This window comes from Fukomys damarensis, unplaced genomic scaffold (genome assembly GCF_012274545.1).
Source record: "Fukomys damarensis isolate Sample0158 unplaced genomic scaffold, DMR_v1.0_HiC HiC_scaffold_35, whole genome shotgun sequence".
Classification (NCBI taxonomy): Eukaryota; Metazoa; Chordata; class Mammalia; order Rodentia; family Bathyergidae; genus Fukomys; species Fukomys damarensis.
This window is the reverse complement of record NW_022900947.1, coordinates 3486680-3497889: the sequence shown is the minus strand read 5'-3', so window position 1 is coordinate 3497889 and position 11210 is coordinate 3486680. Positions and strand designations below refer to the sequence as shown.

Below are 11210 nucleotides of genomic sequence, written 5' to 3'. Positions count from 1 at the left end.
AAAAAAAAAAAAAAATAAGGTACAACCACTCAAAAGTAGATGGCAGATTTGGTGAGAGGTAATGAGCTCCCCCAGCAGAGGAACATTCAAGCACAGTGAGCTTCTGCTAGAGGTTCTGGCAGAGAGGCCTGGCTGAGAAGCGGGTGGGGTGGACGTGCGGCCCTGGAAAGCAGCGCCTTGACTACATGTGGCTTTGGGGACACCTGGGGGAGCCAAGGGAGGAAGCAGCAGAGGGGAAGGCTGGAGAGGACTGAGGGAGGGTGGACAGGCTGGGCACGGCGGCTGGAGGGGAAGCCAGGCCGTGGCCCACTCTGCCCCTCCGGTCTGCAGGGCCTGCAGTTCGTGTGGCGCGGGTCCCCGTCCCTGGCCGCGCAGCAGGAGATCTTCACACACGTCATGGACCAGTTCAGCTACTGCACACCCTCGCACCTGCCCTTCTCCAACAGGTGCGCCCTGCTGGGCAGCCCGGCCTCCGCCCCATCCAGAGCGACCGGGACGGGCCCCAGCTGCAAACGGGGATGGGGGTGCAGGCGCCAGGCCTGCTCACTGCAGATAGCTTCGTGCCGTGCGACCCTGTCCCTAAGTAGGGTATTCGTTTCGGCTGCGGTTTTGTTTGGAGGTGGGGTCTCACTGTGTAGTCCAGGCTGGCCTCCCTGTGATCCTCCTGCCTCAGCCTCCCGAGTGCTGGGATTACAGGTGCGCGCCACCCCCTGAGACTGGGGTGCGGCAGGGAAGGCGCTGCAGTGTGGGGCCAGGACTGTGAACCCCAGACTACATGCGGAGAGGCAGCCCCAGTGTCTGCGCCTGGCTCGCCTTCCCTGAGTCACCGAAGAAACCCTAGGGCAGCCCCTCTGGGAAGCCTTCAGAATGCCCCGTCTTACAGAAAGAGAAACTGAGGCACTTGGCTGGTGAGGGCAGGGAGCCGGTGTTTGGTTCCAGTTATCATCCCAAAGCCTCACTTCTGAGCCACACCAGGCTGCGGTCACTAGAGTTACTTGGCCCTGGGTTCGAATCCAGCTCGGAGGAGAAGAGCAGGCTTGGGGTGGAGAAGAACAGCAGGTGGGGACTTAGCTGCCCCTGCCCCTTGTCAGGCCTGCTCTGTGCCTGGCAGTCTCCAGTTCCCTTCTGTACGTTGTTTTCCATCCGTCCCTGTGATCACCTCCTGTGAGCACTGGGGTTCACTGTGGCCGTGCACAAAGTGGCCCAAGACTGTGGGCTCCAGGTCTCAGACCCCCAAGGCCTATTCTTGGGGTCCAGAGTGTACCCAGCCATATTGGAGCCTCCGGCAAAGCGGGAATCTGTTAGCACTGACCCTGGCTTCGTGTAGAACTCTTGATGTTTTGTTGATCACTGATTTTTTAGTTTAGTTTGGTTCTTTTTAAAAAATATTGCATTAAAATATTATTTATCAAGTGAGTGGTGCCCACTCTTGTAGTCCTGGCACTCTGGGAAGCTGAGGTAAGAGAGCAGATGGGCAGAGAGATGACAGACAGACAGACAGACAATTTATCCTGACCTTTGAGACTTGTGCGCCCCTTGAATTTGCCTAGGTGAGCGCTCCAGCCTGCTCGGGTCCTGTGACGTGGCCAACTGGCCAGGAGGGTGACCGCAGGAGCAAAGCCATCGTGTGGGCAGCAGAGCTGCTGGCCCTCGGTGTGGGGTAACCCAGGGTGCTGCTGGCTTTGAAGCCTTCCTGCCCGGAGCACTCGCCTTCTGTTCCACCTCCTTGCCTGCAGGTCTGGCTTCTACTGGAACGGGGTGGCCGTCTTCCCAGAGCCACCCCCGGATGGCGTGTACCCCAACATGAGCGAGCCAGTCACTCCGGCCAACATCGCCCTCTACGCCCAGGCCCTGGTGGCCAACGTGAAGCAGCGGGCCGCCTGGTTCCGGACGCCCCACGTGCTCTGGCCCTGGGTGAGCGGCCTGCCCTGCACCCAGGCTCGTGGGCACTTGGGGGTCCTGGCAGGTCCGTCTCCCCTGCCAGCCTGGGCCTCACCCGCCAGCTCCCTGAGGGGCCTCTGCGTGCCGTTTCCTTGTCTGTAAAATGGGGACAGTGCAAGCTCTAGGGCTGGTCAGTGCCAGACGCCATCGAGGGCCGTCCCCAGCTGCTGAGCGCCCCCTGGTGCCGGCACTGTTCTCCAGGACGTGCTCGTCCGTGGTTTGAGCCCCGGCCCTGGGAGGCAGACATGGCTGGCATCCCGCTTTGCATTTGAGGGAAATGAGGCTCCGAGAAGCCAGGGAATCTTCCTGAGGCCGCACAGCCGCTTGGCAGAGTGGCTAGGAAGGGTCAGGATGTGTGTGGCGGCCACGCCAGCTGGCCCTGCAGCCTGTCCTCCCAATCAGGACTGAGAAGGTGAAGCCGGAATGTGTGAGCCATGGCTGCAATCGGTGGTCACCAAGTGTGCAGGCGCACACCTGTGATCTCTGCCCTCAGGGGCTGAGGCAGGAAGGTCTCTGCAAGTTCGAGGTCAGGCTGGGCTTCATAGTGAGTTCAAGGCCACCACGGACTACGTAGCGAGACCTTGTCTCAGAAACCAAAGGAACGAACAGTCGCCTGTTGTTGCAGTTAGCAGAATGGGAGCAATGGTGGGGCCCTGAGAGGTGCTGAGGGGTGTCGAGGGGGAGCCCTTATTGGCGCCATGGAGCCCTGGAGGCTGGGTGGGAACTCAGGCCGCCCACATCCCCCTGTCCCCTGCAGGGGTGTGACAAGCAGTTCTTCAACGCCACGGTACAGTTCGCCAACATGGACCTGCTGCTAGAGCACATCAACAGCCGCGCGGCCCAGCTGGGCGTGATGCTGGAGTACGCCACGCTGGGCGACTACTTCCACGCCCTGCACCAGCTCAACAGCACCTGGGGCATCCGTGACCACCGCGACTTCCTGCCCTATGCTTCAGGTACAGCCTCGGGAAGAGGTCCAGACAGCCACTGCGCCTCCGCGTCGCTCATCCAGGGCCTTCCCTGGCGTCCCCACTGTCCCAGGCCTTTCTGCTTCTTGTTGTTGGGGTCCTCATCTCCCGTCTCGGGCTGCACCCTAGGCCTGGCCCCCGGCAGGCTACAGACGGCACAGGCTGAGAACCCCTTGCTGCTGTGTGACCTTCTTGGGCTCTGTCCTGAGGGTGTTGCAGGCATTAAACGGGACTAGGAAAGCTCTTGGCCCAGCATAGAGGTCCGAGGAAGGGCCGGGCAGGCAGAGTGTTGATGTGACAGCTCCTTGGTCCCTGGGGCCAGGCTGGGTTGTGGCCACCCACGCCCTGCTCTGGATGTCACCTGCCAGCACCGAGGACACAGGACCTCAGGACTTGCCACAGGCCTGCCTGCCTCCGGGCACCTCTGCCAGTGGCCCTGGCCGTCTTGCTCCTCCGTCCTCTCCCCCCACAGCCTGCCTGGGGCTTACAAGACAGTGTTGGCCAAACCATGCAACCGTCTAAGATCTCTGCTGCAGAAGATGTCACAGCCCCGAGGGCCCTGCATCCTGCCCTGCCTGGGCACAGAGGGGACGCCAAGGTGGCGCGGGTGGCTGGGTGCTGGCTGGGTCCCCTTGAGTCAGGGCAGCTCAAGCCTCCTGGGGAGCTCTGCCCAGCACCTATGCTCACCTGCGGGTGACAGATGGGAGCCGCAGCAGGGGGCACATGTGTCGAACTCGGTTTCGTCAGTGAGGGGGCTCCAGGAGGATGGGGGACACCTGACGGAAGGCTCAGCAGTGCTCCCCTTCCTTCCCATGCCCTTTGCTTGCGGGGCTCATTGGGGCCTGTCGGGCTGGGCCTTGGTCAGCTTTGGTTTGGTGGGCGTGGCTACATGGGGAGAATGCGTGCACAGATGTGGGCGTGGTTACCTAGGTGGGAGCGGCTTGGCTACAGCCAGTGCGAGGTGGTTATGGGAGGGGTTTGTCTGTGGGCGGGGCCGCTGGGCTGAAGGAGATGCCTCCTGTAGGGTACCCACGCGGAGGTGGGCGTGGCTGTGTCCTGGTTGGTCTGGAGGTGCTGCAGTTGGACCTCGGGGCTTGGAGTTGCCCAGTTTGGAATCCCCGCCCCACTCACTCGGTTTTCCCACGGAGTTGTGGGAAGCCCTGTCTACCTAACCCCACAACCTGTGTCCCGCCTTTGGGGCCTGGCCCGGGTCCTGTGGGCGAGGAACAGGGAGTAGAAACACGGGCCAGCCCCGGGCAGGGAGGTGACACGGCGAGGACCTGAGCTCCAGCGGGTCTCGGCCGCAGTGCATCCTGGCCCTGGTCTGCTCCCCTTGGTCCAGGATCCTGAAGGCAGCCACATGGGTCTCAGCTCCCACCGCCAGTCCCGCCCCCTTCCTGGAGGTCCCTGCAGCAGTGTAACCCTGTCCCCGGGGGCAGGAGTCTCACACCCACCATCTTGCCTCCCAGAACAGCTGCATGCCTGGACAGGCTTCTACACGTCCCGCAGTGCCCTCAAGGGGCTGGCGCGGCAAGCCAGCGCCTTGCTGTATGCTGGGGAGTCCATGTTCACACGCTACATGTGGCCGGCGCCGCAAGGGACTCTGGACCCCACCTGGGCCCTGCAGCAGCTGCAGCAGCTCCGCTGGGCCGTCTCTGAGGTAACCTCACACTTCCGGCCCGCATTGGCGAGGCAGGGCCTCCTGTGCTGGGGCCCCCACCCTGTCCCGGCAAGCCCTTCTGGCCCGGCCTCTGACACCCCACTTCACAGATGAGAGGGCCCAGGTCCTTAGGGCGTGATGAGGCTGGGCAGAGTTCTGTTGGCATCCAGCTGAAGGCCGCGTTGGTCTGCCGCTGACTTCCCCAAGAAGAGTAGTGGACAGAGTAGGGTGGCATGGGGGTCTGGCAAACCTGGTGGAGCCCAGGTCCCAGCTCACCTGTGAGCTCAGGAGCACAGCCTCCCCTCTCGGAGCCCTGATTCCTCCCCATAGGGTGAGAGCATCTCCCTCCCCCAGGGCAGAAGGCAGTGGGGTCAGTAATAGTCACATCTGCCTCAGCACGGGGACTGCCCCTTTCCACCTGTTCCCCGTGTACAGTCGGGGAGTTGTAGACCCCAGAGGTCCTCTGAGCTGTCCCCACCAGAAGTGGCCAGGCCAGACATGCATTGTCTGTTACGGAAGGGGATTTCAGGCAGGACTTGTCCTTGGGTGGGGCAGAGATGAGCTGACATCAAAGTCCACTGGAGCAGTGGGCCCAGGGGCTTCCCTGTGAGCCTCAGTTTCCCCTGAGGGTTAATCTGGCCCCGCCCCAGATGCCCCAGTGGCGGCGAGGCTCACGCTGTAGGAACCTGGACTGGAGCCAGGGGAGGGGAGGGGAGGCTAGGCTTGGCTTGTCCTTCCCCAGGGTCCCCTGATGGCGGCTTCTCTCCCCGGGTCAGGAGAGGCTGGGCAAGGTCCTCTATCTCCTGATCAGGAGTGGGGAGGGATGCCCACCTTCTCCTTGTGGGCTTGGGTCCTGACCCCTCCTCCCCGGCTCTGGGGGCCACAGGTCCAGCACCACGACGCCATCACCGGCACCGAGTCCCCCAAGGTGAGCGACATGTACACGGAGCACCTGGCTGAGGGGGCCCTGGGGGTGCACAAGCTGGTGGCCGCCATCGCCGAGGACAGTGCCCAGCGCATGGCCCCAGGCTCCAGCTCAGGTAAACCTGTGGGAGGCGAAGGCTCCGTTCGTGCTGGGAGCTTGGTACCCCATGAGCCCCTGCCCGGCAGGAAAGGCCTTGGCAGTGACTCCAGCGCTCCCAGCCTCTGGTCCTGTTCATGAACTGAGGAAGGGTTGAAGTTACAATTAGGGCCACAGGGCCTGGGGTCACATTTTGAGTATTTACTAAGTTCAAAACACTCTGCATGGAGGATTTAATTTACGCTAGCACCCACCTAAAATCCCAAAACTCAGAAGGCTGAGGCAGGAGGATCACCTAGAGTCTGAGGCCAGCCTGGGACACATAATGAGTTCAGCCTGGATTGCATAAGCCTTGCCTCAAAAAGCAAAGTAAAACCCAAAAGCAAAAATCTCCATAGGACAAGAGCTATTGGTATCCTCGTCTTATAGCAAGGGAAGCAGAGTCGGACAGGCTTTGTCCTAGGTTCCATCCCTGGTCAGCAGGGGCAGAAAGGGATTTGAACCTGTGACCCTGCGCTGCCCTGCTGGGGGAGGAGTTGCCAGTTTCTCTGCACCTGGCCCTGTCCCAGTGCCTGGGGCTCCCTCTGAGCTCCGCTGGGGTTCTGGTCATCACTGGCAGCCATAGACCAGCCCCAGGGCTTCCAGGTGGGTAGTGATGACCCTGCGGCCTGGGACCTCGAAGTCCCCGCTGAGTCTGAGATGTCCACCCAGGCATGAGGTTCCTGGCCCCACCTGGTCACACTGAACTATTTGTTTTGTTCTGTGGTACTGGGAATTGAACCCATGGCCTTGGCACTGAGCTCCATACCCAGCCCTATTTGTTTTTTATTTTGAGACAGTGTCTCGCTAAGTTGCCCAGGCAGGACTCAGACTGTGGCTCCTCCTGCCTCAGAGTGCTGGGATCACAGGTGTGTGCCACCACACTAGCCTGTCACGTACTTCTTGATGTCCCCCCGCCTCTGCTAGAGTGCTGGGATCACAGGTGTGTGCCACCACACTAGCCTGTCACGTACTTCTTGATGTCCCCTCCAGCTTCTGCACTGCCCTGGCAGTGCCTGGGCTCTGACGGCCCAGACGAGGGACCCTTGCTGGCCTCAGTTTCCTTGTCGCTAAAGTTGGCAGATGGGGAGAGACATGGGAGCGGCTCGGGGGACCCCAGTGTCGAGGGACACCATGGGTCCCCCTCCTAGCTCTGCTCAGGACCTGCCCTGAGCAGATGTTGTGCACGTATTGATGTGCACCACCTGTCTACCTGCCCCTCGCCTGCTCTCCAGGGCTCTCTTGCCTCAGTTTCCCTTACAAAAAGGCACCCACATGTGACATGGGTCAGGGCAGCAGGAAAAGCCTGTTCTGTGTATAGGCGCAAGGCCTGCAGGACACCTGGCCTCCATCTACAACCCCCTGGCCTGGACGGTCACCACGGTCGTCACCCTGACCATCAGCTTCCCTAGAGTCAGTGTCCTGGACGAGTCTGGCCGCCCGGTGCCTGCACAGGTACAGACGCGAACTCCTGCTGTGGAGCGGCCTTGGGGCCCTTCGGGGTGGTCACGGAGGCCCTGGGTGGGGCTGGCCCAGGCAAAGGTCCCACAGCGGGGTAGCCCAGCCCAAGTTTCCGCAGGGAATCCGGGAGTCACGCGGCTCCCTTGGGCTCGTCACTCAGTCATTCGGCAAACACTCCTGAACACCCTCTCTGGGCTGGCCCTGGGCTTGGTGCTGCGTCCCTGAACGGAAGTGAGGACACAGACGCACAGGCACGGACATTTATGGTGTGGAGTGGTGACATGGGAGAAGGGAGCAGATCTAACCCGTACACCCATTCCCCACTGAGCGCAGGGCCCAGCAGAGACTTCCGGAGCTCCACCCTGTTTCAGGGGATGGTGAGCACCCCGTCCGGGGAGGGTACCAGCCAGGGCGCCAAGTCCACCTTCCCTCTGTCCTGCTGGCCTTGCAGGTCCAGAAGTCCACCAAGGACCCCTCCGCCTATGACCTGCTGATCCTGGTCACCATTCCCGGCCTCAGCTTCCGGCACTACAGCGTCAGGCCCACAACAGGGACCCAGGCCGCGGCCTCCGTGGCCAGCACTGTCCAGTTTGGCCGCAGACTGCGCCGCGCTGGCCGGGGGCACAGGAGCCTGGTGCCTGTGGCGAACGACTGCTACACAGTGCTGCTGGACCCTGACACCAACCTGCTGCACAGCATCCGGGAGAGGTGAGGCACAGCCCCGCAGGCTCTGTGCCAAGGGCCTGGGTTCATCCCTCGCTCGCCCACCCAAGGGAAGGACCAGGAGGGAGCGAAGCCCTTCCTGCCCTGTGATCCTCCATGCAAAGAGAGTGAGCCTGGGCTGGCACAGGACAGGCTGCGTACACCGTCTCATTGCTGAGCCGCTGGCTCATGGACGGGGTGTTTAGGGGCTCACCCTGAGGAAAATATGTTCACGTTGTCTGCTTCTTCAAGCCCGGAGGAGCACAGGAACACGCTGTCTTAGAACAGAAAGGGGCCTCCAGGATCCATTGTTTCTACTCACCTGTCCGCCCATCCGTCCCCACTTCTGCCTGTTCACCCGCCCCCCAGCGCTCTGTCCATCTGCGCGCCCATCCATTCACCCGCCGTCTTCCCCCCCAGCCCTCCATCCGTCCACGTACCTGTCCCCGCCTCCGCCCATCTCCCCTCCTTCCGTGCGTCCCTCCAGCCATCAGCCCACCTAGCCATAAATCCATTCACTCGTTCGTGGATTCATTCGGCAGCTGTTGTAGACAGCACCGAGGGCAGCTGCGCCCCGGGAAAGGCCTCCCAGCCAGTGTGGATCCAGCCCTGTCCTTCCTCGGGCCACGCCCAGGGCCTGTGCCGAACGCTGAGTGGCTCCTGAGTGAGCTCCTGTCAGAGTGAGGGCTGGGAACAGGGGCAGGGAGACAGGGGAGGCGAGGGAGGGCCCTGTACTGTGTCAGCCTGCGCTGCTCAGGCCAAGGGCTGTCAGCAGATCTCTGCCCACAGAGCACCAGGACTCCTGCCCGGCCAAGTCCATGGTCCACTGTCCCACTGAGCCTTCCTGGGATGGGCAGGTGGGAGTGCTGACTACCGACAGCAAGTACAAGTGGGACAGAGGTGCAGAGGGGCTGGAGCAAGGGCAGAGGGCCAGTGCCTCCTCCGGGCTGGGAGAGGGGGTGCTGCACCTGCTCCTTCACCACGCCCAGTGCCCTCTCTGCCAGTGCCCTGCAGGGCCGGCCCTCGCCTTAGCATTTGCTGGGAGCAGTGTCCTAGTCACGTTCATGGCCCTGAGACACAGTACCCAACACCCACAGCGTAAGGAAGAGAGGTGTGTTTGGCTCGCGGTTGGGGTTCAGTCCGTGGTCAGCGGGCTCCGAGCAGACCCCTTCGGTAGCACATCCAGCCACGAGCCGGCCATGGGGGGTGCACGCGGCACCCTTACATAGCGCCTTGCTGGAGATACTCACATCGCACACAATTCGCCCTCTAAGCTGACTCGGAGACCCTTCGCGCCTTCACAGCGTGGTGCGACCACTCCCCCAAGCCGTTGTAGAACATTTTCATCACCCGAGAAGGAAGCCTCCTGCCATCTGCCAGCCAGTCCCCTTCTTCGCTCTCCCCAAGGACCCGGCGGCCACTGCCCTGCTCCGGGGCTGTGGCTCTGCCAGCCTGGCCTGCCGTCTCACACGAGCTCGGACGCGTGGTCTGCTGGGCCTGGCTGCTTCCGCATCGCCGCAAGTTCTCAAGGGGCATCGTGGGCGGCAGGCGTCGGCCTACTTGTGCCGTGGCAGGGATGCGTCTCATTCCGTTTGTCTGACGGACGTCTGTCTGGTTTGAGAACCTGCCATGAGGCAGCACTGAGCTTCGCTTCACGAGCTTTTGGGTGGCCGACCTGTCGTTTGCCTTGGTGTGCACCTCGCACTGGGAGGCCACGTGACAGCTGCGCTTAACCACGGGTGTTCGCCACGTCAGCCACCTCCCGGCACCTTCACCCCCAGGGCCTGTTGTTTCTGACTTCCTGGGGCTGTGACGCGCCGTCTCAGGTGACAGTGTGCCCTGACTGCCGCGCATCTTCCTTGGTGTGATGTGGATGCAGATCTTTTGCCCACTTTGGAGTTGAGTTTTCTTACCCAACAGCCCCTTGCATATTCTAGGCACTAATCCCGGGTCAGATGCATGTGGGCAAGTCCTTTCCCCTCTTCCTGAGCCATCTCGTCCCGCTCTCCAAGGCCCTGGGCAGCATTTTGAAAGGATCTGGGGGGGTGGGAGAGGCAGAGGCCAGAGACTTTCTGTACCAGGCAGATGGAACTGTTCATTATTCCCCACCCGGCCACGACCCCATGGAAATCCCCCAGGTGGGTTTGGAGCCATCCAGTTCCTCATCCTGCACGCACAACAAGGCCAAGCCAGAAAGAAATACCAGATGCACCACACACATAGCTGCCCTTCGCGCATCTAGCCCGGCACTCTGGGAGGCTGAGGCAGGAGGGCTGCAAGTTCTAGCCCAGCCTGGGCTACTAGCCTCTTAGCAAGACTGTCTCAAAATAAAAAATAAAAAAGAAATTTTTTTTTGGCACTGGGATCAAACTCAGGTCTTTGCACTTGCAAGGCAGGTGCGAGGCAGGTGGTGGAACCACTGACCTAAATCCCCGGCCCTAAAATTAAAATTTTTAAAAAAGAAGGGCTGAGGATGTAGCTCACTGTGAAGGCCTTGGGTTCAAATCCCGTATCCCCCCAGGAAAAAACCCACCCTGCACCTAGGGCTCTGAGGCGCCTGCCCCTCCTCCTGGGCGGCCATGCTGCCCGCACACAACCTACAGTGCAGACCCGGAGACAAGGCCCTGTTGCCCCTGTGACTTCCTGGGGCTCCCTGCGGGGTGACTTCACCGCCGGCTCCCGGTAGAGCAGTTGTCACCCTGTCCTAGGCGCCATGCCCGCGAGACCTCGTCCAGGACATTGGTGATGCTACGCCCCCTCTTTCTCGTCCCTGCAGACACAGCAACCGGACGGTGCGCGTGACGCAGGAGTTCCTGGAGTACCACACCAATGGGGACCCCAAGCAGGGCCCCATTTCCGACAACTACCTGTTCTCGCCCAGCGGGACAGCAGTGCCCGCGTGGGAAGCCGTGGAGCTGGAGATTGTGGCAGGCAAGCTGGTGACTGAGACCCGGCAGCGCTTCTACAGGTGCTCCCCCAGGCCCCACGGCGCACACCGCGGCGGCCTCGGCTCCGGGCCAGCTGTTGCCAGAGGAGAATTTGCAGAAGCAAACCGCTTCAGGCTCTGCGTGTGCTTATGTGGGTCATGCTGGTCATCAGCAAGAAGGGTCCTGTCCTTCCACTGAAGGCCCGGGCCAGGCACAGCAACTCTGCGGTCTCAGAGACCTAGGTCCTCCTGCTGTGTTGTTGCTCACTGCCTTGGGCTGTGCGGGTGTCCTCATGGCCCAAAAAAGCTGCCTGGCTGCCTGCCTTCCCCAGTGCAGGAAGGAAGGAGAGCAGGCAGGGATGCCCGAGGCTCCTGCAGCTGCACTCCCTCACCTGTTCTCCTCCAGGGACGCCAGGGCCCAGGCTTACACATACGCCATCCACTCCCGGCTGGCCCACGTGTCCCAGGACCAAGGTGGGGAGCTGTTGTGCC

At 61.8% G+C, this 11210-nt stretch overlaps 1 protein-coding gene across 1 annotated transcript in view; it reads left to right on the top strand.

The window, feature by feature from the left end:
- The window catches only part of Man2b2 (mannosidase alpha class 2B member 2), a 25364-nt gene that overhangs the window by 10130 nt on the left and 4024 nt on the right, over positions 1-11210 (top strand). The window contains exons 7-15 of the mRNA XM_010641922.2: positions 331-446; positions 1737-1914; positions 2699-2897; positions 4379-4569; positions 5456-5609; positions 6951-7084; positions 7542-7798; positions 10569-10760; positions 11125-11205. Coding sequence (XP_010640224.2) covers positions 331-446; positions 1737-1914; positions 2699-2897; positions 4379-4569; positions 5456-5609; positions 6951-7084; positions 7542-7798; positions 10569-10760; positions 11125-11205 — 1502 coding nt within the window. The remainder of the gene's footprint in view (positions 1-330; positions 447-1736; positions 1915-2698; positions 2898-4378; positions 4570-5455; positions 5610-6950; positions 7085-7541; positions 7799-10568; positions 10761-11124; positions 11206-11210) is intronic.